The 22,093-nt window shown below is 42.8% G+C and overlaps 1 protein-coding gene across 1 annotated transcript in view; it reads right to left on the bottom strand.

Moving 5' to 3' along the window:
* The window catches only part of LOC124775194 (proclotting enzyme-like), a 158,213-nt gene that overhangs the window by 97,385 nt on the left and 38,735 nt on the right, over positions 1–22,093 (bottom strand). The window contains exon 4 of the mRNA XM_047250036.1: positions 9,677–9,848. Within this exon, the coding sequence (XP_047105992.1) occupies positions 9,677–9,848 (172 nt within the window). The remainder of the gene's footprint in view (positions 1–9,676; positions 9,849–22,093) is intronic.

The following is a 22,093-nucleotide window of genomic DNA, read 5'->3' as shown; positions in this document are numbered from 1 at the left end:
TGAATGTACGCGCATGTGTGTGTGCGTGTGCGTGTGCGTGCGTGTGTGTGTGTGTGTGTGTGTGTGTGTGTGTGTGTGTGTGTGTGGTGTGGTGTGTGTATGTAAGCGTGTCTAAAGAAGAGAAAGAGAGAGAGACAGGGAGGAAAAAGAGAGAGAAGGGGAAGAGATATATATATAAAGAGGGAGGGATGACGTTAGGTATTGAGACATAACATTATGCACTGCCCGCCGCGAGGTTGTATGTTGACTGGTGGTCCCGAAGGCAATTGATGCGGTAAGTGAAGTACAGGAGGCAATCAGAGACGAATGGGGAATCACTCTAGCAACGATAAGGAGCACAAACGCGGAAATCCGCCGAATTAAGCGACTTTGACAAAAGCCAGATTGTTGTGGCCCTGTGCCTGGGGGACGAGCATCTCGGAAACGGCGAAGCTGGTAGTGTGTTTGCGTGCTGCTGTCGTGACCATCTGAAACCACGAGTAGGCAACAAGAATTTGGTTCTCCATACCACATCACAGAACATAGCTTGCCCGCTCTCTAAAGCAGGATAAGCGGAGATCTGTGTCAGATATGATAACAGTGTACATCGCTGGAGCAGGCACAAGTGTTTTGGAGCCCACCGTTCAGCGCAGTGTTGAACATGGTGTTCCGCAGCAGAGGACCCCTATGTGTTCCCATGTTGACCCAACAATATCGTCTATTATGATTACAGTGGGCACGGGATCATCCAGATTGAACCGCGGATCAATGTCACCTGGTCGGATAAATCCCGTTTATTGCTAAACCAGGTCGATGGTCGTGTCCACATATGCCGTCATCCAGGCGAACGGCTGCTCGAAACCTGTAGCGCGCCATGAACGCATGCCAGTGGGAGCAGTATTATGTTATGGGGGACATTCATCTGGGCTTCCATGGGTCATGCGGTAGTAATCGAAGGTACTATGACAGCTGAGTAGACAACATTCCATTATAACTACTGACGGCCTAGGGAGAGCCAGTCCTGACAAAACTCTACCATCTGGTGAGCAAGATGTATGAGACAGGCGAAATACCCTAAGACTTCAAGAAGAATATAATAATTCCAACCCCAAAGAAAGCAGGTGTTGACAGATGTGAAAATTACCGAACAATCAGTTTAATAAGTCACAGCTGCAAAATACTAACGCGAATTCTTTACAGACGAATGGAAAAACTGATAGAAGTCGACCTCGGGGAAGATCAGTATGGATTCCGTAGAAATGTTGGAACACGTGAGGCAATACAGACCCTACGACTTATCTTAGAAGAAAGATTAAGGAAAGGCAAACCTAAGTTTCTAGCATTTGTAGACTTAGAGAAAGCTTTTGACAATGTTGATTGGAATACTCACTTTCAAATTCTGAAGGTGGCAGGGGTAAAATACAGGGAGCGAAAGGCTATTTACAATTTGTACAGAAAGCAGATGGCAGTTATAAGAACCGAGCGGCATGAAAAGGAAGCAGTGGTTGGGAAGGGAGTGAGACAGGGCTGTAGCCTATCCCCGATGTTATTCAATCTGTGTACTGAGCAAGCAGTGAATGAAACAAAAGAAAAATTCGGAGTAGGTATTAAAAACCATGGAGAAGATATAAAAACTTTGAGGTTCGCCGATGACATTGTAATTCTGTCAGAGACAGCAAAGGACTTGGAAGAGCAGCTGAACGGAATGGACAGTGTCTTGAAAGGAGGATATAAGATGAACATCAACAAAAGCAAGACGAGGATAATGGAATGTAGTCGAATTAAGTCGGGTGATGCTGAAGGAATTAGTTTAGGAAATGAGACACTTAAAGTAGTAAATGAGTTTTGCTATTTGGGGAGCAAAGTAACTGATGATGGACGAAGTAGAGAGGATACAAAATGTAGACTGACAATGGCAAGGAAAGCATTTCTGAAGAAGAGAAATTTGTTAACATCGAGTATAGATTTAAGTGTCAGGAAGTCGTTTCTGAAAGTATTTCTATGGAGTGTGGCCATGTATGGAAGTGGAACGTTGACGATAAATAGTTTAGACAAGAAGAGAATAGAAGCTTTCGAAATGTGGTGCTACAGAAGAATGCTGATGATTAGATGGGTAGATCACATAACAAATGAGGAGGTATTGAATAGAATTGGGGAGAAGAGGAGTTTGTGGCACAACTTGACTAGAAGAAGGGATCGGTTGGTAGGACATGTTCTGAGACATCGAGGGATCACCAATTTAGTATTGGAGGGCAGCGTGGAGGGTAAAAATCGTAGAGGGAGACCAAGAGATGAATACACTAAGCAAATTCTGAAGGATGTAGGCTGCAGTAAGTACTGGGAGATGAAGAAGCTTGCACAGGATAGAGTAGCATGGAGAGCTGCATCAAACCAGTCTCAGGACTGATGACCACAGCAACAACATGACAGCTGTGGCCTTCGAGAACATTATTAGGGGCCACCTGTAGCCTGTTATGCTTGACGTCTTTCCCAACAGCAAAGTGTCTCAAAGGGTGTCACAAGTCCAGAATTGTATTTATTTTATTTTATTTATTGTATTTTTTTTTGCATGGAGACACCAACTGGTGTCTTTTGCAAACGTCATAGCATATTTTTACAAGTTTAGTACAGTCATATATACATATATGATTACATATACATGATACAAATGTACCATTGTACCTAATAAGGCACAATATTGGGTGTTACATCGTACCTATTACAAATATTCAGATTTTACCCAGCTATATATATATATATATATATATATATATATATATATATATATATATATATATATATATAATTTATTTTAATATAATATTAATATTCACTTAAAGAATATAAACAATTGTCAATCAAGAAATATTTCAGTTTCACTTTGAATAAGTTCCCTTTGTGGCACCTTATAGAGCTCGGTGATCTGTTTACCATATTTGACCACTAATGCATGGACTATGGTCTGTTGTTTTTAATTTTGTTCTTTGTCTGTAGTAGCAGTCTTTATTTCTTGTATTATAGGCATGCATATCAGAGCACTTTGTTGCTTTGTTTTGATGTGTCACAAAAAATATAATTAATTTGTAAAGATACAGTGAGTAGACTTTGAGGTATTTATGATGAACAAAGATTTCCCTGCATGAATCTCTATACCCTAATCCATGGATAATTCTGATTGCTCTTTTCTGTTGGGTTAATATTCTGTTCATATGTATATCGGCAGCACAGCCCCATATCTCTATCCTGTAATTAATCTGTGCAAAAATGGTTCCATAATAAATTGTTTTTAATGTCTGATGTGGGACTACTTTTGATAACTGGCTGATTAGATGTAATGAACTGCTGATTTTATTGCATAAAAATTTGATATGGTTTACCTATCTTAGATTTTCATCTAGGTGAATACCTAGAAATCTGCAGCCTTCTGTGTCCACTACTTCCATTCCACCTATGTTACTGATAGAGGTTTGGTGTGAGTTTGTAAGTTTAAATGGCAATAACTGAGATTTATTGATACTAACTTTCAGACCTTGATCTTGGAAATAAGTAGTTATTTGACGTAGGCCCTCAGTTGCTACCAACGTTAACTCATCATTTTGTTTGCCAAGAAATGACAGTGAGGTATCATCTGCATAGGTTACCAATTGGGAGTTGAAAGGTTGCTCTATATCATTTATGTACACTAGGAAAAGGAAAGGGCCCAAAATTGAGCCCTGGGGTACACCTTGCGTGACTGTCTCATATTTGGACTGGAAATTAATGATCTGATTACTGATTTTGTAAGTCATCTTTGTACACTGCTTGCGGTTAAATAAATATGTAGCCAGCAATTGCATGGATGCAGCATTTACATTGTATGACTCAAGTTTACTTAAAAGTAACTCATGGTTTACCGAGTCAAAGGCTTTAGTGAGGTCTAGAAATACGCCAGCTGTTTGCATTCCTTGATCAAGGGCACCATACGTTTTGTGAAGAAATTCCGTAATTGCTGTGATAGTACTATGATCCTTTCGGAATCCATGTTGTGTGTCTGTTAGAAACTTATTTTTCAAGAAATAGTCGCTAAGTTGTGTCAGCAGCACAACTTCAAATACTTTGCTGATGACAGGTATTAATGATATGGGCCTGAAATTTGAAACCTCTTCCTTGGATCCTTTTTTATGCACTGGTTTAACTGTGCTCCAGTTCAATACATTTGGAAATGTATGTTCTCTAATACTGCAGTTTACCAGGTGGGTGATTATTTTAACTAATTCCTTATTACATTTTTAATCACAATACTACTCAAACCATCCCATCCAAATGAGTACTTATTCTTTAGGTTATTTATTATCCTGCCTATTTCTTTTTCAATTACTTGTTTGAATTCAAAAGGTGGCTCTTCAAAGGGGCAGAGCTTTACCTCACTACTCACAGTTGTGTTATTAACTGGACTAACAGCTGCAGATATAAAGTATTTATTGAAAACATTGCAGACTTTATTAGGATCTTTAATTGTGTTTCCTTCATGTCTTATATTTACAATTTCAATTTCTGGCTTCGGTGTGGCTTTGCGGAATTGATTTACAATTCTCCATGAGGTCTTGGCTATATTGTCTGACTGAGCTATTTCACTGCTGTATATCTGTTTTCTTAGATTTGAAAGCTCTTTCTTAAAGATTTTCTTGGCTTCATTGTGGTTGGCCTTAAAAACCTGCAGGTTTGTTGACTTGTGTAACACATCCAGGTCCTGGATGTTTTGCCTGAGTTTTATCATATTTGCTGGAAGTATCAGTCTGTTGGTTTTTGCACTTTGGTTATGGGTGAACACTCTTTGTATTTTTTTAACAGGGCAGCATCTGTCAAAGTGTCTTAGCATAGTATCATAGAATTTGGCCCATTTGTTTTCAGATCCTTCAGTCTGGTAAACCAGATCCCAGTCCTCTATAGCTAATTTATTTCTTAGGGCAAGGATGTTACCCTCTTTTAGGATTGTTTTATTTGCGGTAACTTTTGTCATTTTTGGGATGCTTGTGTTTACATACTCTACAAGCTGGCATTTGTGGTCAGAGTAGTGAAAATCCATATTCCAGCACCTAACACTGTCTTTAATATGTTTACATAGTATAACGTAATCATTTCTGCTAGATGTGGACTTCGTTACCCTGGTATCACTATTTACTACATTTACGAGATTATATGGGTTAAGAGTATTTATTAACCTCGTATTACACAAACTGGAAGATTTTGCCTCAATATTCAGATCACCAAGTATAGTTAGGTCACTGGGACCACAACGTCCCACTACTCTACTAAATATGTCTATGAAGCTAACTACATCAGTGTTTGGTGGATGATAAATCCCAATAACTTTATGTTTTCTCATAACCTCTCTACACTCTTTGGTGTGGACTTCGATGCCTGTCACTTCAATCAAGCCTTCTTTGTTGTACTGGTCTAGATTGTTTAATTTCTTGTACTCAAGATTTTCATTAATGTAAACTGCCACACCACCACCCTTATGTTGCTGTCTACAATAACTATTTGCTAAGGAGTAGCCCTCTAGTTTACAGTAAATAATTTCATCAGATTTTAATCCATGCTCAGTTAGCACTACTATATGAGGTGACTGTTCATTTACAAAAACCTGTAATATATTAAGCTTATTTCTAAGGTACTGTATGTTTAGGTGCATGAGCCTTAGTGGTATTTTTAACTGGTCACTCTGATTATCTTCCTTTAAAATGCACTGAGTTGGTTCACTAACAGTTGGCTTTAAATGTAATAGTTCCCCTTCCTGTGTTATACTAAGCACTTCACTTGCTCTCTTTGCTTCTGGTACTATGCAGTGATTTTTTTTCAGTTTGTGTCATTAAACCTGGATTGTATCTTTGTCCGGTGTTTATATTCCTCTCACTATTGTCACACTGGTATTTAAGCTGGACAGTTTTACTTACATCTTTTTCCATGTTCTCTTTCTGCTTACTCGGTACCATAAAAAATCCTCACTTAGTGTAGCAAGTCTCCTAGTCCTCAGGCATCTGTCTTGATTGGAAGCTGCTTCTGCTGTTGATCTCCCAGGCCTCAGGTACCTCTTCTGTGTGGTTGCTGTTGCTGGTGGCTCCTGTGCTCCCTGACTTGGTGACTGCCCTTCTTTGTTAGCTGCTGCGGCTAATGACCTTTGTATATTTTCCTCACATGCATTTTCATTGCCTTGAGGTAGTATTATGGGGTCTGCTGTTCTGGATGCTGTTGCTGATGACGACAGCTCTGCTGATGATTGTGGTGATTCTGCTGCTATTGGTTTATCTGACACTGCTGCTGAGAATATCTGAGCCTTTGCTGCTGCTACTGGTGTTTGTTGTAGCTCTACTGCAGATAATGATGGTTCCACTGTTACAGACAATTCTTGTTTTGGCGGAATTGGGATTGGAGACACTTCCATTGCAGATGACTCATTAATAAATTTAAGTATTTCGGCACTAATAATCTTTTTCCCTTTTACGTTCATGTGGAGACCATGTCTTGTGAAGTGCTCTCTGTTAACACTGTTTATCTCTACGAAGGTCGTATTCTGGAAACCTCGACATATTTTCTCAAATAGCCTGTTTGCTGTAACAATCTCGATGTTTACGATGATCGTGTCTCCTGGGGATGTTAACAATGTAGAAATGCACTCGAGGCATCCTTTTGATTGTTTCCTTTAGGATTCTCGTTGCACGCCAAGTTTCATTACAGTAAACATCATTTGCGCCTCCTATTATGATGCAGCTGTTACCCGTCGTTAATATGTTGTCACTGTTTTTCAGAATTTCGCGTAATGGCGCGCCTGGTTTGATGATGCCTGTTACATTAAGGTCTGGGTGATTTCTTCTCATAATTTCCGTAACTCCTCTCCCATGACTATCTGCAAAAATATATGTCTGTTGCTTGTATCCTTGCTTATGCGTAACGTTTTTGTTTACTTTTTTTTCTCTGCTAATATTTACCTTATGTTTTTCTCCGTTTAATCCACTTGTATATTTTTTTGTGGATAGTTTGTTCATATTTTTATCCATAGATGCACTATTAACACTTTCTTTTCTTGCGTTTAATTCACTTGTGTCTTTTTGAGTGATCAGTTCGTTCATATTTCTAGTTACAGTCGTACTGTTTACACTTTGTACATTTGTTGTGCAGACCTACGAATTTTATGGCTAGCATTAATGAGATCTTGTTGCCTTGACGATTCAGACAGTTCCCGTATGGTTAGTACTAAGTTTTCCATTGTTTTTACACACACACACACACACACACATATATATATATATATATATATATATATGTGTGTGTGTGTGTGTGTGTGTAAAAACAATGGAAAACTTAGTACTAACCATACGGGAACTGTCTGAATCGTCAAGGCAACAAGATCTCATTAATGCTAGCCATAAAATTCGTAGGTCTGCACAACAAATGTACATATATATATATATATATATATATATATATATATATATATATATATATGTGTGTGTGTGTGTGTGTGTGTAAAAACAATGGAAAACTTAGTACTAACCATACGGGAACTGTCTGAATCGTCAAGGCAACAAGATCTCATTAATGCTAGCCATAAAATTCGTAGGTCTGCACAACAATATATATATATATATATATATATATATATATATATATATATATATATTATAATGTCAAGTTCTTTTTGAAGTTCGTCTGTGCTACAATGGTTTGAGAAGCATGATATTGAACTCACACTAATGTCTTGGCTATCAAATTCGGGTCATCTGAATCCGATGGAACCCAACCGGGACGCCATCTGGCGCCATCTCAGCTCCCAGAAACAAACCGCCCGTAAATTACGGGAAGTGTGTGACCTGTGCATAGGGATTTGGTGCCACAAACCTCTGGAAACCTATCAAGTACTTGTCGAATCCATGGCATCCAGAATCACCGCTGAATTGCATTCCAGAGGTCGACCAACACGCTTTTACACAAATGGTCATAATGATTTGGCTCATCAATGTAGATAAGTCTACATCGCTGTAGGTAAAAATAAGATTAAAGGTAGCCTACTATTAATGTAAATGACGATCATATAAAACATGGCATTTTGCCATATTTTTTACTGATAAAGTTTTGGCCGGCCGAGCGGTTCTAGGCGCTTCAGTCTGGAACGACGCGACCGCTACGGTCGCAGGTTCGAATCCTGCCTCGGGCATGGATGTGTGTGATGTCCTTAGATTACTTAGGTTTAAGTAGTTCTAAGTTCTAGGGGACTGATGACCTCAGAAGTTAATTCCCACAGTGCTCAGAGTCATTTGAACCATTTGAACTGATAAAGTTTATTACAATCGTGATGAAACTCTTTCCGCACCATAACGAGACATTTTTAACTACGATTCATTGAACAAAAGGTGGTCGTTCCGATAGTAAAGCCTCCTTTTTTTGTGGTGACTCTGGATGTCCGTGCCAGATGTCGTTGGTGTAGCGCTAATGCTTCAACGTTCCTCTTTCATTTGCAGGTGGTTACGTTGTTTTGCGGTAGTTGGCGCCAGCAGAGAAGTGTTCCAAAATCGAGGCTGATACGAACGCGATGTGTGATTGAATTCCTCACTGATGAAGAAACTGCGCCGATTGAAATGCATCGACGTTTGCTAAAGATGTTTGGAGACGACACAATAGACGTGAGCAATGTGAGGCGATGGGTACGGCATTTTCACATTTTCAAGATGGTGAATAGGGTGTGCATGAGAAGCCACAGCCCGATCGACACTGCATGGCTGTCATCCCTCGCAGTAAAGGGCGTCTTAATCAACTCGCCCGTGCTGATCGGCGAACAACGACCAGAGAATTGTGTGCAAAGTTGAATGTCGGCTGTGATGCCTTGAAAACAATATTGGAACATGTTGGCTATCGCAAAGGCTGTGTGAGATGGGTCCCGTGGATGCTTACAGAAGAACAAAACGCTCATCGAATGAAGATTTGTTGGGAACTGCTGGACCAATATGAAGCTGAAGGTGACAATTTTATGAATAGTATCGTTACCGGAGATGAGACGTGGCGTCACCACTACGAGCTGGGAGACACAAAAGACAGTCCATGGAATGGTGACATGCGAATTCTCCGTCAAAGAAGAAATTCAAGACACAGACGTCTGCACGCAAAGTGATGTGCACAGTCTTCTGGAATCGCCAGGGTGTGGTTCTTTTGAATGCCCCGGAGCCTGGAGAACCTGTCAATTCAGCACTCTACAAGACGAGACTGACTAAGCTGAAAGCCCGAATTTCCAGTGTAAGTCCAGAGAAGATGATCAACTTTCAACTGCAACATGATAATGCCAGGCCCCACAAGTTTTTCGATCACGTAGCTCGTTGCAAAATTCAGCTGTACTGTCTTACCACATCCAACGTACATTCCCGATTTAGCACCTACAGGCTTCCATCTCTTAGCACCTCTGAAAGATGGACTACGTGGCGAACAATTTCAAGACTTTGATGCTGTTGTCAGAGCTGTAAGAAAGTGGTTAGCCTCAACTGGTTGCGATTTTTAAAAGAGCGGCATGCAGGATCTGGTTCACTGTTGACAAAAGAGCAGGTTTAGGGGCTTCACATATAAATTCAGTTGTTATTTCCACATTTGGGGCGCTCAAGGACGAGATCATCGACGCCTCCAATATGACTGCGCGAGTGAAGGCCTATTGACTACGCTAGGCGAGACGTACCTGTCGTCGTCGGCCGGACAGCAGACGCCGGGCGTGAAGAGGCTCTTGAAGCAGATGGAGTCGCGCAGCTGCGACAGGTGCAACAGCAGCTGCGGACACTCGCTCAGGTCGTCGCAGACGCCGCGGCCGCCGGTCGGCGTGCGGCACGCGCGAGCGTCCGGGCTCGCCGCATCTTCACCCACGCGGTCGTCTCCTGCGAACACGCCTCCTCTCAAGCTGCTGTCTCTATAAGGTTTCTAGGAGACAATTATCATGAAGGCAAGACACCTCAAGCACCTCCATCTTCGGAGTTGCGGGCGAAAAAATAGTGAAATGTAAGCGTAGCTCTCCAACGCACGCAGCAATTTCAACGAAACTTTATACATGAACGACTTACTGTCGGAAAAAATACTGTGACAGTAGGACACCCCTAGCATTCCTAGGAATGACGCTGGTGATAGGAGAGGGAAAGAGTTGACAAGCAAGCATAACTCTAGAACGCATGCAGACATTTCAACCAAACTTAGTATATATGTATGGAGATGGTATCTGCTCTTTCGGACATGTCCGAAAGAACAGATACCATCTCCATATAGTTAAGGCTAACTGACCTTCATCTTCTGTGAGGATGCACACGCATTGCCCGAACTCTTACGGGACTCGGTAAGATTGTCTGCCGCGAGTAATGAGTCTACTGGGAAAGGGGCACTACAAATGTAGTGTGTGGACATTAAGTTGGGAATGTAAGTCTCACGAGGAGCGTGCAAGGGATAAATTCCTGTAGTCACACTACCCTCTGTGCCCTCGGTGGCTCAGATGCATAGAGCGTCTGCCATGTAAGCAGAAGATCCCGGGATCGAGACCCTGTCGGGGCACACATTGTCAAATGTCCCCGTTGATGTATATCATACAGCTTAAGGTATATTGCCGGCCGGATTGGCCGCGCGGTTCTAGGCGCTACAGTCTCGAGCCGAGCGACCGCTACGGTCGCAGGTTCGAATCCTGCCTCGGTCATGGATGTGTGTGATGTCCTTAGGTTAGCTAGGTTTAATTAGTTCTACGTTCTAGGCGACTGATGACCTCCGAAGTTAAGTCGCATAGCGCTCAGAGCCATTTGAACCATTTTTGAGCTTAAGGTATTGATTTAATTATTTTTTCATAGTATATATGTGGCTTACTGTCTAGGAAAAACTACTGTGACGTAACAGTCCTAGAATCCCTTTTCGTGGGGCTGTTTAGGACCCTGTAAGCACAATTCTGGAACATCTGGTGGAATGTCGAGAAAACATGGTACGTAATTGACTTTCTAACTTAAAAAAATGCTATTTGAGTGATACACGCGTAGCGTCATCACGGACAGATTTCACACATTTTCCCATCTGACACAAGAGTGGGTTAAACAAGAAGCCGTAACCACCAGGTAATCGATAAGAAAAGTACTACGAATCTCTTCGGAAGGAAATATATTTGTATGGCGGAGAGTATAATGAGGTGCCAAAAGTCATGGAATAGCGATTTGCACGTATAAAGATGGCGGTAGTATCGCGTACATATCGTATAAAAGGGCAGTGCGTTGACGGAGCTGTCATTTGTACTCAGGTGATTCATGCGAAAAGGTTTCCGACGTTATTATGGCAGCACGCTGGGAATTAACAGGCTGTGAACGCGGAATGCCAATTGGTGCTAGACGTATTGGACATCCCATTACGGTAATCGTTAGGGAATTCGGTATTCCGAGATCCAAGAGTGTACCGAGGATACCAAATTACAGGCATTAACTCTCACGACGGACAACGCAACGGCCGACGGTCTTCACTTAACGACTGAGACCAGTGCCGCTTACGTAGAGTTGTCAGTGCTAACAGACAAGCAACATTGCTTTAAATAGCCCGAGAAATCAAAATGGGACAAACGACGACCGTATCCGTTAGGATAGTAGGGCGAAAATTGGCATTAATGAGCTATGGCAGCAGATGACCGAGACGAGTGCCTTCACTAACAGCACGACGTCAGCTTCAGCGCCTGTCTTGGGCTCGTGACCATGTCGGTTGGACCCTAGACTGCTGGAAAACTGTGGTCTTGTCAGATGAGTCCCAATTCCCCAGTGTAAAAGCAAATGGTAGGGTTCGAATGTGGCGCAGACCCCCCGAGGCCATGGACTCACGCAGTCAACAAGACAATGTGCTGCGTCCTCCGGTGTGTCTGAACCTATCATTGACCGTAAATGGTTGTGTTCGGCTACTTGGCGACCGTTTTCAGCCATTCAACAATGGAATTTTTATGGATGACAATGCACCGTGTCACATTTTTTTCGCGCCTGATTTCAAGAACATTCTGGGTACTTAGAGCAAATGATTTGGTCACCTAGATCGCCTGACAAGAATCTAAAAATGGTTCAAATGGCTCTGAGCACTATGCGACTTAGCTTCTGAGGTCATCAGTCGCCTAGAACTTAGAACTAATTAAACCTAACTAACCTAAGGACATCACACACATCCATGCCCGAGGCAGGAACAAGAATCTCATCGAACGTTTATGAAACATAATCTAGAGGTCAGTTCATGCAAAAAACCCTGCACCGGCAATTATGGCTCACTATTTTTCCAGGAGACTTCCAACGACTTGTTGGGTCCATGCTATGTCCAGTTGCTGCGCTACGCCGGCAAGAAGGAGTCCGACAGGATATTAGGAGGTATCCTATGACATTTCTCACTTCAATGTATTTCACTGAAAGCGCTAGTCAAATGTTATAATTATCTCAATGAAAAGAATAAAGTTTCGTAACCAATTTTTTGTTTGTTTGCAGGTACGTTTCTGCCGTTCTGGTACACACTGAAATATAGCGCCTCAGTATCATATTGCGCTGCTAGAAAGCCCGATACAAATGGCTCAGCACACGATAAAGTGAAATATCGTTCGGTGATTTGTTTTCTGCACTTGAAGGGAAACAACGCTGCAACAGTCCATGCTGGGTTGGTGAAAGTGTAAGGCAACAGTGCACCACTATATGACACGGCGTTCACGTGGCGCACACGCTTCAAGTGTGATCATACAAGTCTGTATGACGAAGAACCAAGTGGCAGACCATCTCTCCGTAAAGGACCGAGAATCGCAAATGAAGTGGAGGACCTGGAGCTCGAAGATCGGCGTGTCACTCTCAAAACGGTAATGGAAATAATGAAAATCACTCATGCTGCAATTTAAAACATTTTACACAACATTTTGAAAATGACACGCACTGCTCACACTAGTTCAAAAAGCCCGCCGAATTGACGCAGCAGTTATGTAAGACCAGTCCAGAGGACTGGAGCCGCCTAATCGTGCTGAGACGATTAGTGTGACCCCGGTTCAAAGGAGAAAATCAAGCTATGGAGACATGTGTGTCTACCAGCAGCGAAAAACGAAAGAACCCAACCATCATCTGGCAAGATGATGTTTTTTGGGACTGCCATGCAGTCGTGGTACAGTTACAAGGGTTCTAACTGTTATAGGAGCATACTATCGAAATCTCCTGGCGATATTAAGGGACTCTGACAAGGTAAAGCGTCGTGGGAAGGTGGCCAAAGAATAACGAAAGTTATGAATGTATTCCAAAATTGTGAATACGATTGCACACTGGCTATACGATGTACTAGTAAAGTATGAAAATTTGTGTTGGAGCGGGCCTCGAACACGAATTTCCCCATTTTCACGACTGGTCACCTTAACCGCTTTGGCTACCTAAGCTCGATTCACAGCCAATCCCATACTTCCATACGTCCAGTGTCTCCGTCCCATAGTGCTCGCATACAAATCGTACGATTCCTGCATAGGGAGACACATAGTTTTTGCTCATCACATTTCCTTGTTTTGGCATGAAATACATTAGGGTAGTATCTGTATCTTACAGTGCCATGCATGCATGTCCGAAGGACAACTGTATCGAAATGTACAGATGCTGTAAAATTCAGACACTGCGCCAACTAAACGACGAAAGTAATAAGGAGCAACATGTCTGTGCCAGTGACATACTTAATATCAGAAGGAGGACCCACTTAGTAATCGATGTCAAGGAATATACAGACAAGAAAATTCATTAGGACAATGCGATGCACTGGCCTAAAAGTAATAGTTACAACTTGGGAAAGCGTCAACAAGGTATCCACATACACTAGTTACAGGAAGAGTGTCAATGAAGCAAGAAGATCAATTAACAAAGACAAAAATATGAAATACGGACATATAGAAAACATTCGAGAAATGACCTGTATTTGGAAAAGTATATCAAACAACTGGCTTGTCAATGAGGCTACCAAGTCGTCTACGAAATGAAGACAACATAAATAAAGTATCATATATAGGTCAGAACCAGAATATTGTAAGAAGCGAGGAGTGTCGCTACAGATTCGCTACAGATTCGCTAATAAGTATTTTTGAAAAATGGCATAAATGAGGAAGAGTCATAATGACTATTATAACGAATAATCACAACCACATTCAGTAGCTACCATACTCATTAGCTTTTTTTACGTTAGTTACCTGATGCTATATTCCATTTTACTCCGTTCAAAAAAACTTTTGGATCTTTCTCGTCTATATCCTTACATATTTTTGGACTACGAACGTGTAGGATTAATGTTTGCATTGCAATAACACTACTGTTTTTTTTTTATTTCAGATAACCAAATAGCGTCTTACACCATGTGTGCTAACTACGTTATATATGCCTAGCATATCCTTGATTGTATCCTGAACGTATTACTTCATTATTGGTTTCCTTTTGTGTATATATACGAGGGTTGGAACTTTAATAGTGGCAACTATTTATTTACAGCTCTTACAAAGCAGATACGTGTTTCAACGTTTTACTGACCTTCAAAGTAGTCACTAGCATTGTGTATAACCTGTTGCCAGCGATGTGGATGTCGTAGGATACTCTTAGCAGTGGCAGTTGTGTTGACAGTTCGAGCGGCGCGGTCTATTGCCCGACGAATTTGTAGCAGTTCTGAAACGAATGCCGTGAAGTGTTTCCTTCAGTTTAGAAATCGAGTTGAACTTACCAGGGCTTAAGTCATGGGGGTGCAGCAGGTGGTATAGCACTTAGCAGCTCCATCAGTCAAACAAATTAGTAACAGCTTGCACTGTACGTGCTTGAGCATTGTCCTGCAAAATGATGGTCAAGTCCTGCAGAAAGTGTCATCACTTCTGTCTCTGTGCTATTCATTTCTGGAACACAACCTACGACTAGCTTAGAGACAGAGGTGATGACACTTTCTGCAGGACATGACTTTCATTTTGCAGGGTAATAGTCAAGTACGTACAGTGCAAGCTGTTACTGATGTTTGACTGATGGGGCTGCTAAGTATTATACCACCTACTGCACTCCCCTGACTAAGTTCAACTCGATTTCTAAACTGAAGGAAACACTTCACGGCATTCGCTTCAGAACTGCTACAAATTCGTCAGGCAATAGACTGAGCCTCTCGAACTGTCAACACTACTGGCACTGCTAAGAATATCCTACGACTTACACATCGCTGGAAACGGGTTATACACAATGCTGGTGACTACTTTGAAGGTCAGTAAAACTTTGAAACACGTATCTGTTTTGTACGAGCTGTATTTTGTATTTGTCTGTTATCTTGCCGGCCGGAGTGGCCGACTGTTTCTAGGCGCTACAGTCTGGAACCGCGCGACCGCTGCGGTCGCAGGTTCGAATCCTTCCTCGGGCATGGATGTGTGTGATGTCCTTATGTTAGTTTGGTTTAAGTAGTTCTAAGTTCTAGGGGACTGATGACCTCAGAAGTTGAGTCCCATAGTTCACAGAGCCATTTGAACCATTTTTGAAAAACGGCTGTGGCCACTGTTTCAGTCCCAGAGGCTGCTTAAATATTATGCAAAATCATCAGGAATGGCAGCCGAAGAAATCTGATATAAGTAATCGCCCTCATACTGCCAACGGCTTTGTCAAAGAGGACGAAGGAAAAGACATTCACGGCACCCTCTTGCCCTTGGGGTAGAAAGCAGCACTTAAGGGCGGAACAAGCAGCAATGATCAATAGCAAGAGTATGCAGAAGACAATGGAAACCACTGCATTAAAGACAAATAATGCGTATCCACAGGACATATAGATTGTAACTGAAAAAGTGTCATGATGATTTCTCCATTGAATAACGATTCCGGATTAATCCTCCATTCGAATTTCCGGGAAGGAACTGCCACGGGAGAGGAGACCGTAAGAAACAGTTTCAGTAAATAACGGAAGGTTAACATTATACGAGTCGGAGCGTGCAGTATCAGAAGTCTGAAGATGATAGGGAAGCCAGAATATGTCAACAGGCAATTGCTGGTGTAGAATAGAAGGATCAGTGAAGTGGTGTGGGAACAAGATAAGAATTTCTGGTCAGTCGACTATAGGATAATGTCAACAGCAGCAGATCACATAACGGGAATTAAATTCGTTGGAATAGGAAGGTAGGGAGTTAAGCGATAGGACTATTCCCATCAAGAACAAAAGTTTGCCTTTGACTGACATCAGTCGTACCTAGCCCCCAGCAAATTTCAACCACCTGAAGATGTCGGTTAGTTGCTCCAAGGAAATATTGTCGAATTTACACAACGTCAACTGGCAGCAAACCTGTGAAGATAGTTTCGCGTTAGATTGAAATTGTACGCTCTTTCAAGACTAAAAGACGTTAAATTCGCTTCAATGCACCGACGTCGTCCAGTTGAGTCACAAGGAGACGAATTGTGTCACCAGTTGAGACTGCGGACTGAAAGGATGGGAAGGGATGGCGCCATTACGACATTATGAGGCCAATATGTAGATTGTCGATTCGTGCGGGGGATTAACTGAAACTGTAGTGCATGTGAAAAGGAGATATTCTTATTCAGTCATCCGCGAACAATTTTTCTAGGCCATTACATTTTTTGAGCTATACTTGTAATATGTCACTATGGTAACTAGGTGTTGCGGGCATTGTTTAAAACTATACTTTCGAGAGACACAAAAATATGTCTTCTCTTTGTTTCGGGGAACCTTTTAAATCGGAGAGAAAATAAATCTTCGGTTCACGTCATTTTTCAGACCTCTCTCTTCCATGTGGCGACCAGGTGCAAGTCTTTTCTATTCGACGCCGTTACTGCACAGAATAGTAAGGGGTATAAATTCGAAAATATTTTGTTAAAACTCACTCATACTGCCTCAGGAAAATTCAAGCCATGCTACAGCCAGAAGCGGAAGCAGGAAGTGAGCCATTATGTCGCAGTTGGGTCAGGTCGACGACACTGTCTGCCGAGTAAGGAATATGCATTCAGTAGAAAAAAGGACGAAAAACCAAAGGAAGCGAGACAAGCACGTTCCTTAGGTCGTAAGGCATGTTGCAAGAAACTGTATCTATTTCGTAGGAGCACATAGCGAGGGACCGACGCAGCAGTTGACAGCCTGTTAAGCGAATATAGCCGAATAAGGAGGACACGAGCTTTGCGTCATAGCCTCACAGTAGCTCTCTTTAAATATTCCAACTTCCCAGCCCTTGTCATGAGTTGAACAATGGGATCGATGGCAGTCGATTCCTCGATTACGATACTGTACTGAATCTATGTCATAGATGCTCCAACACTGTCTATGAACTAGCCGAAGATGTACTCAAGATGATGGCCTTCACTGGATGAACTTCATGCTACTTGAAGCCTACCATCTACTGATGGAGAAACTGACCGTCTGACACATAGCAGAATGGTGCCAATAATGGATTTCAACATGGAAGCCAGCAACAGGGCCTCTTGGAGCCAACGTTCCTGTTCAACACTCACGCCCCATCGAGTGTTGAAACCTACCAGGGGTAGGGAGGAGATCAACCGACCACACGACTGCAGACAGCAGGTACATCGCGGATGGGTCATCAAGGGCCATCGTAGAATTCGGATTGCTACCGCGTACACTCCACAGCCGGGGCGAGAGCCACTTCGCGCTGGGCAGCCGCAGCCCCACTCGCCAGCAACTGCCGCACCGCCAGAGTCGTTGGCGTCACCTCCCGCGCGTGCGAACACTGAACTGACTCGACGGCGGGCGTCAGCTAGAATCCAACACATTGTTGAATTAACAGCAGGCGAAGCTGCTGCAGAAGAACGACGACTTGTAAACATAATGAATAAATAACTGAACTCCAACAACATTTCATTGGCATCACTGATACTTCACAACTTCCAACAGCTATTCTGACTTCACGCAGAGGCGTCTCCGCTCGGCCCTCTGTAACGCCATTTAAGCGACATGCATGTCAGTGATGATGAAACGGTGATGAGGACAATTCAGCACCCAGTCGTCAAGTGGAGGAAGTCTCCAACCCAGCCGGAATTCGAATGCGGGAGTAGTAGAACAATGTATCTTTGAGTGCATTTTGTTAGTGCAGCTTGCCTGCATAAGGGGCAGGTTTGCCCCTTTGATTACCAATCTGCCGCACTGCACTGCCCTGTGGAGCAGATACTTTTCAGGTACATGTAAGTTAAGAGTGCATGTTGATTCACATGGCACTCGTGCAGGTATACTATTGATAAGTAGTTCCCAGCTCTAGTAAATACTAGATTTTTTCAGAAATATCGGATATATCGCCGAGATATATATAGAAAAAATAAACCCAGGAACAGCTCACTACTGAGGATCAATTCGTCTGGAACTTCAGACTACCTAACAGCTCATCAGTTGTCACAGTCTTCAATGTCTGGGACAGCCCTTTGCACTATCCTATGTGCGATTGGTCACCAAATCAAAATGTTGTTAATGTGGAGTCCAGTTTACGTTTCTCTTATTAGCCCACCAATTCAAACTTCCTATGATAAAGCATATTATAGCTGAAAACAGTCATGGTGCGATCCTTGCTGGGAGCAATAGGACAAGGACAAGCGACAAACGATATACACACATCAAAAAAAGTTTTGCATCACCCCAGTTCCCAGAACTCCTGAAGACAGACGTTGACTGTGGATATTGTATCACAGACACAGTCCCTTCGACTGTTCAGAGACGTCACTAAACCCGCCCAAAAAATGGGAACCATGCATGAGCAGCGCCTATTGGACAGAGGGGGACTGACAGCCGATCACTTCCAGTCATTCCTCCAGGAAGGAGGTACACAGCTTGTGTTGTCTGTAGTTCAACCTTGCCTAGAAAGTCAATATCGTGGATCGATGGCGTCCGCGCTGTTACTTTTTGCCAGGAAGGGCTCTCAACAAGGGAAGTGTCCAGGCATCTCAGAGTGAACCAAAGTGACGTTGTTTGGACATGGAGGAGATACAGAGAGACAGGAACTGTCGATGACATACCCCACTCAGGCTGCCCAAGGGCTACTACTGCAGTGCATGACCTACAGATTATGACTCAGAGGAACTCTGACAGCAACGTGCGGCCACAGGACGTCAGGACGACTCAAACTGTGCTCAATAGGCTGCATGATGTGCAACTTCACTCCTGACGTCCATGCCGAGGTTCATCTTTGCAACCACGACACCATGCAGTGCGGTACAGATGGGCCCAAAAACATGCCGAATGGACTGCTCAGGATTGGCATCATGTTCTCTTCACCAATGAGTGTCGAATATGCCTTCAACCAGACAATCGTCGGCCGGCCGAAGTGGCCGTGCGGTTAAAGGCACTGCAGTCTGGAACCGCAAGACCGCTACGGTTGCAGGTTCGAATCCTGCCTCAGGCATGGATGTTTGTGATGTCCTTAGGTTAGTTAGGTTTAACTAGTTCTAAGTTCTAGGGGACTAATGACCTCAGCAGTTGAATCCCATAGTGCTCAGAGCCAGACAATCGTCGAAGATGTGTTAGGAGGCAACCCAGTCTGGCTGAACGCCTTAGACACACTGTCCAGCGAGTGCAGCAAGGTGGAGGTTCCATGATGTTTTGGGTTGGCATTGTGTGGGGCCGATGTATGCCGCTTCTAGTCATGGAAGGCGCCGTAACGGCTGTAGGATACGCGAATGCCATCCTCTGACCGATAGTGCAACCATATCGGCAGCATACTGGCGAGGCATTCGTCTTCCTGGACGACAGTTCGCGCTTCCATCGTGCACATCTTTTGAATGACTTCCTTCCGGATAATGACATCGCTCGACTAGAGTGGCTACCAAGTTTTCCAGACATGAACCCAGTCGAACATGCCTGGGATAGATAAACAAGGGCTGTTTATGGATGACGTGACTTACCAACCATTCTGAGGGATCTACGCCGAATCACCATTGAAAAATGAGACAATCTGGACCAACAGAGCCTTGATGAACTTGTGGATAGTATGCCACGACGAACACAGGCAAGCATCAATGCAAGAGGACATGCTACTGGGTATTAGAGGTGCCGGTGTGTACAGCAATCTGGACCACCACCTCTGAAGGTCTTGCTGTATGGTGGTACAACAAGCAATGTGTGATTTTCATAAGCCATAAAAAGGGGGGAAATTATATTTATATTGATCTCTATTCCAATTTTCTGTACAGGTTCCGGAACTCTCGGAAGCGTGGTAATGCAAAACTTTTTTTGATGTGTGTACTTTCATTGTCAGTAACCTCCTGGACAAACCAGTTTCACTGGAATAATGCTAACGCCGCCATTCCGAAAAGTAAAAGTAAGATGTGAACATATATTGTGTTGTATGATGATCGAGAAATAGGAAAAATCCCGACGAAAGACACCAGACGTACGTGTATACGACGACAACATCCAGAAAAGCTCATGTGCATACAGTGCAATATTACGCTAGCTGAAGAAGATTGTTCGAAGCTTACCTGTACGTGTGACTGAAAGAAATCACGTCACTTTGTTATATAACTGTTGTACATTTGCGGGGTGTTTCAAGTAACCTCAGCACCTGTAATAATTCACCAATAGCTGATGATATTGAAACCCCGATATGTAAAATGTTTCTGAGTAAAATGGCGACTATATTGCTGCATGATTCTTCTTTTTTCCGTTTTGTAACGGAAGCTTTTTTCATCGACATCGATTGAAAAGCGAAGCCTCGTAATATGGTTGTTAAAGTCTGCAGTGAAGTTTAACTCTGAAAGAGGTGGCAACTGCAGCGGTTGAGTAGGAGTCGTCTTACAACAGTAGATTAGCTCTCTTTTTGTGAAAAATTTCGTAGGAAGATTTAAGAATCATCAAAGCGCTATACTTTCGAAGCTCTGTGGAATCCTCGTAAAAAGCAAAACACGTACTTGGAACTAAACAAAATAGCTTAAGTTCTGGGGGACTGATGACCTCAGAAGTTAAGTCCCATAGCGCTCAGAGCCATTTGAACCATTTTGAACCAAAATAGCTTCACTCTCTCTGCAGAAACATACATTACGATCACTAACTGTTTAGAAAAGTACGCAATTTAAACACTGTACTATCACTTGGCGAAATCCTTATTTCGATACGATGAACTTCTCATATAGTATTAGCTGGACCTAAGATAGGTTTATAACCAATGACACGTAATATAAGATAAAACTATACTTGGGAAACGTACGATGAGAGATGTTAACGCTTTATACAGACGTGACAAAAGTAAAGGGATAGCGATATGCTCATATACAAATGGCTGTAGTATCGCGTACATAATGTATAAAAGGGCAGCGCCTTTGCACTCAGGTGATAAGGTCTCCGACGTGAACGGCCGGCGCTGAATCCTACCTACCCCAGAAAACTGATAGAGTGATCTTCAACAAGGAAAAACTTAAGAACGTCTGTAAGCGGAGAAAGTTATTTTCGAAGGGAATCAGGAACTTTAATTTAATACGAAGCAGATGAGTGGATTATAGGCAACTTACTTTGCTTACGCTCGTCATAAAGTGCCAAACCCTGTCGCGTTTCAGGGGCATAACAAATACGAATGGACGTCCGGCGTCGCCAGGAAGCGTGAGCGAAGATTTCGTCTAGAAGAAAATTTCTTCCCCATGACGTGATCTGTCATCAAAAATGGCTCTAAGCGCTATTGGACTTAACATATGAAGTCATCAGTCCCCTAGACTTAGAACTACCTAAACCTAACTTCTTCTTCTTCTTCTTCTTTGTTGTCGCCATGTCCCACGTCACGTAGCGTCGGCGTTGCTCTTCTGGATCCTTCTCCTCCATAGTATCTATCCATTGCCTCTTCCTTCTTCATCCTTTCTCCCTTAGGTCCCTGGATATCTTATTCTTTGACCTTATCTTCAGTCTTCCTCTCCTTCTCGCTCCTTCAATCTTTATATCTTCAACTCTGTTTCCAATACACTCTTCCCCTCTTCTCTGTAAGTGTCCGTACCACCTTAGTCTGCTCTCTTGTCTCTTTTTCCCCATGGGTCCCTCTTTCACAGCTCCTCTAACAAATTCATTTCTAATCCTGTCCTTCCTTGTTCCCCATACATCCACCTCAGCATCCTCATTTCCGCCACTTCCATCTTACTTTCCTGGGCTACTGTGATTGGCCATGTCTCTG

This window comes from Schistocerca piceifrons, chromosome 1 (assembly GCF_021461385.2).
Source record: "Schistocerca piceifrons isolate TAMUIC-IGC-003096 chromosome 1, iqSchPice1.1, whole genome shotgun sequence".
Taxonomy (NCBI): domain Eukaryota; kingdom Metazoa; phylum Arthropoda; class Insecta; order Orthoptera; family Acrididae; genus Schistocerca; species Schistocerca piceifrons.
The sequence above is the reverse complement of the archived record's forward strand: the minus strand, read 5'-3'. Positions and strand labels throughout refer to the sequence as shown.